The sequence below is a fragment of the Fibroporia radiculosa genome (genome assembly GCF_000313525.1).
Source record: "Fibroporia radiculosa TFFH 294 genomic supercontigs, scaffold89720, whole genome shotgun sequence".
Classification (NCBI taxonomy): domain Eukaryota; kingdom Fungi; phylum Basidiomycota; class Agaricomycetes; order Polyporales; family Fibroporiaceae; genus Fibroporia; species Fibroporia radiculosa.
Window position 1 is genome coordinate 1 of NW_012133151.1, and position 4,412 is coordinate 4,412.

At 38.3% G+C, this 4,412-nt stretch overlaps 1 protein-coding gene across 1 annotated transcript; it reads right to left on the bottom strand.

The window, feature by feature from the left end:
* Positions 1-2,775: 2,775 nt before the first annotated feature.
* Positions 2,776-3,294, bottom strand: FIBRA_09592 (uncharacterized protein; the record flags this gene model as incomplete). Its single annotated transcript, XM_012321877.1, has 1 exon — positions 2,776-3,294. The coding sequence occupies one exon, from the start codon at positions 3,292-3,294 to the stop codon at positions 2,776-2,778; it is 519 nt and encodes a 172-aa protein (XP_012177267.1).
* Positions 3,295-4,412: the final 1,118 nt, after the last annotated feature.

Sequence of the window (4,412 nt, forward strand, 5' to 3'; positions counted from 1 at the left end):
ATTAGTGTATGGCACCACTTTAGATTTATTATCTAATTGTTTGTACATGTCGTGTTCTCCCTGTGTATATAAACCCCTTAGGTAGAACACTTAATGACAGTGCTTTTCTCTCTCTCTCATCCTCGTCTTAGAGTCTTCACAGACTTATAAGACAGCTCTTTATTCTTCTTACTTGCCTTGTGTCATCAACACAGGTAAGGTTTATTTGCCACTATTATATTTCAACATTTTCCCTCAAGAATGAGTTCCCAGAATAAGGCCTTCTTTGAAAGATCCCAATTGGATTGTAGTGAGGCTGTGATGTCTCAAATATGTCAAAGAAAGAGCTTTGCTTGAAGATGTGTTCATGTTGAGGTATCGCAGGTTTTCCCAAAGGCAGACATTTTGAACACTTTGAATGTTGATTTCAGCTCAAAGCACACCCATGCGCTACACGGGCCTATCACCAGTCCCGATTGTTCCACTATCTCAAATGGTCCATAGTGTCTTGGTGAGAGTTTATGATTATATGTCTGTAGCTTCAGATCTGAAGCATCCAGGAGATATTTATCTCCAACTTTGAATGTAAATTTGGTAACATTCTCGTTGTAATACCATTTCATTCTCTGCTGCCAATACTAACACTGCTTTTGCTTGCTCCTGCACTTCATGCCTTGACTTTACATAGTTGTCCAGTTCAGGATGCTTTGCAGCCTGCAACTTGCTGGGTAACATTTTTGGGTGAAATCCTAACTCCATCATAAACAGAGAAGCCTTGGTACTTTTGTACACCTGATTGTTGTAAGCAAACTCTGTGGCTGGCAGATAACTTGCCCAATCATATAATCTACTACTGCAGTAGATCTGAAGGTAGGTCTCCAAGCTTTGATTTACTTGTTCAGTTTGACCATCTGTCTGTGGATGATATGCCATTGACATTGCCAATTTGATTCCTAGTAGTTTGCACCACTCTTAGAATAACTTTGAAGAGAATTGTATTCCCCAATCCAAAATGATCTTCTCTGGAAGTCCGTATAATGTCCAAATCCATTGGTACATTAGCAATGCAAGATTTTTTGTTGAGAATTCTTTTGTAATTGGTAAGAAGTGTGCTCTCTTTGTATATCGATTAACTATCATGCATATTGAATCATAGTCCTCTGATACTGGTAGGTCTGTGATTAAGTCTACTGAAATTGTTTTTTATGGATGTTCTGGAATCTCATTTGGTTGTAAAGGGCCCTGGTATGGCTGTGTAACATTCTTTGCCCTTTGGCAAGTTTCACAACCAGCAACATACTTCTTTACATAAACCAACATTCCTGGTCACCAATAGTTCCTGGAGAGTAGCTCATATGTCTTCCATCTCCCAGGATATCCTGCTGCAATCAAATCATGATGTAGTTTGATGACGATTCTATGTATTTCATTGTCCTTTGGTACATATACCTTTCCTTGGTATAGCGGTAAGCCCAAATTGTCTTCAAAATTCCATTGTTTGAAACCTTTTGAGAACTCATGTGGCCTCTCAATCATCAAATCACAATATGTCTTTGTAATTTCATCATCCTTCAGTGCATTGCATATCTTTTGGACACCTCCTTATTATTCACTAAGGCATCATGGTCTGGTTGTAATGCATGCCATGCTAAATATTCTTGTTTCAGCATTGTTTTATTGCAATCATCAAGTTCCACCCCCTCTTCATGATCTGGTCTCTGGACAGTGTATCTGCATGTTTCATCTGTTGACCAGGCTTATGGGTAAAGACAAAGTTGAACCTTGTGAGGAACAACAACCATCTAGCCTGCTGTCTTGTCAACTTCTGGGCTTGACATAAATAAGTCAAGTTTTGGTGATCAGTCCAAATATCTACTTGGTGAGGACTCCCTTCTAAGTATTGTCTCCATTTACTGAGTGCACAAATTATGGCTAAGAGCTTTTTGTTGTAGATCTCATAATTCTGTTTGTGCTCATTTAGTGGCTTAGATATAAAGGATACTGGATGCCATCTACCATCCTTGTCTTTCTGTTTGAGAACCGCTCCTGTTGTGAAGTCCAATGCATTGACTTCTATTCTGAAAGGATTCTCTGAATCTGCAATTTTTAATATGGGAGTAGAGGTAAATCTTTGCTTCAACATATTAAAAGCATTTTTACAGGCATCAGACCAATCCCAAGGCTGATCCTTCTTTGTTGGAATGTTGAGCAGCTATGGCTAATTTAGCAAAACCTTCAACGAATTGCCTGTAGAAGTTTGTGAATCCTATAAATGCTTGAACATCTTTAACCCTCCTGGGTACTGGCCATTCCATGACTGCTTTGACTTTTCCTGGGTCCATCCAAACACTCCCATGTGCAATTATCATTCCTAAGTACTCGATGCTTTCAACCTTAAAAAAGCATTTTTCAGGTTTAGCAAAGAGATTGTTCTCTTCTAAGAGTCTTAGGACTTCTTTAACCAATTGACAATGTTCTGGCAGATCTTCCATGAAGATCAGAATGTTATCAAGATAGACTACCACCTTGCTAGTTTTGATAACAGGATTGAGAACTTTGTTCATCATCCATTGAAAAGTGGCTGGTGCATTACAGAAACCAAAAAACATGACAGTAGGTTCATATAAACCATACAGAACAATGAAGGCTGCTTTTCTTCATCACCTTTCCTAATATGCATGTTATTATAACCCTATCTAAGATCAAGCTTAGTGAAGATCTTTGCTTGTGGTAAGCAATCTATGAGATCACCAATATGTGGTACAGGAAATTTTTCTTAGTGACTGTGTTTAATACTCAATAGTCTTGCACTAATCGTAGTGATCCATCTTTCTTTGTAACAAAGAATACTACCACTGTAGTAGGACTTTTGGATTTCCTAATATAGCCGTTCTCTAACTGTTTGGCAATCCATTCCTGAAGACTGTTGTCTTCAGCAGGTGTAAGACAGTACACCTTCAATGGTTTAGGGAGCTCTTTGCTATCTTTGATATCAATTTGATGATTGTAAGGCTTCCTTGTTGGCATACGCTCAGAAGATTCTTTGCTCAACACTTTAGCAAATTGTTTGTATTGTTCAGGTATGGCTGAATCTTCAAGTGTCTTATGAACTCTACAAGAATCCATTGCATAACATATTGCTTGCACAGTACTCTTGGTTTCATCAGTATAATGTATCCAGTTAATACTGTAATCAAGATCCTCAAGGTTGTCCACAGAATCATGGATCATTCCAAACCCTGCAGGTATCTTGTCTTTGTATTGGAGATCTAATTCATAAATCTCCTCATGCTCTACTGAACAATTGCTTCTCATTTTGTAGCCACATGACTCTGAGCATCTGGTGAACTTCCAAGTTCCCTCAGCCCAGTTGATCTCAGGGTTATGTTTTTGGAGATAATTATCCTAACAATCATATCTTTAGATCCAAGGTCCATTACCAAACAGGCATACTTACTCTCATGATCTCCAATCTTGAGATGAGCCATGACCATAGTTTTTATGAAAGCTCCAAAGTTTACAGATCCATCAGCATTTATAACTGTGAAGGGATGTGGCAAATCCTCTTCAAACGAGTTATTTTCCTGCACAAACTGGTGGTTGATAAAAGTTGAAAATGCACCACTATCAACTAGTGCATTTGTTTCTACCTCTTTATTTCCTTTTGCAGTTATGAGCACAGGCACAGTAAATTTGTTTTCTATTTTTGATGAATTAAATATACACAATTCATCAGCTAATTCTACAAATTTCTGGCCAGTCTTTCATAATACTATTACAGAAAGAATGTTTGACGCCTGAATGTCTGGTACATCCTACAATAGGTGTCTGCCAAAACCCTGCTTGTTATCCTCATCAGATTCTATGAGATATGACCTGACAGACTTGGCGAGCATGAAGGTTCAATGATCCTCATGATCTTGACCTTCTGGTGTTTTTTCTCTAAAGGGCCAGGTACAACTTTTGGTATAACAGCTGCCGCTTCAATGGCCTTTGCTGATTTTGCAGGGTTGCCAGTTCCCTTGTTCTTCTGCACAACTTGAATCTCTACATCCAAATCATTGTCACTAGATAATTCAATTTGTTGGATCCTTCTAAACTGAGGTTTAGAGAAATCCATTGATCTCCCTTTATGACCTCCAGTGTTAGAAGCTGTGTTTGCTATTTGTCACAGAATTTCATGGTGTCTATCTTATCTTAAAGTGTCTAGATGACCTACATCTTATCTGATTAGATATCTACTTAGATAAAGGATAGAGTAATGCATGGTGACATATGGCAAATGGGTTATCATACGTTCACATGAGATTTACCCATTTGTACTAGGAACACACATGGTTGTTCAGGTGATTATCACAGAAGAACTACTGACTGAACACCAGGATAGGACAATGGTTTACAGGCTAGGTATTCTTAGATAGCCAATAGGGTAT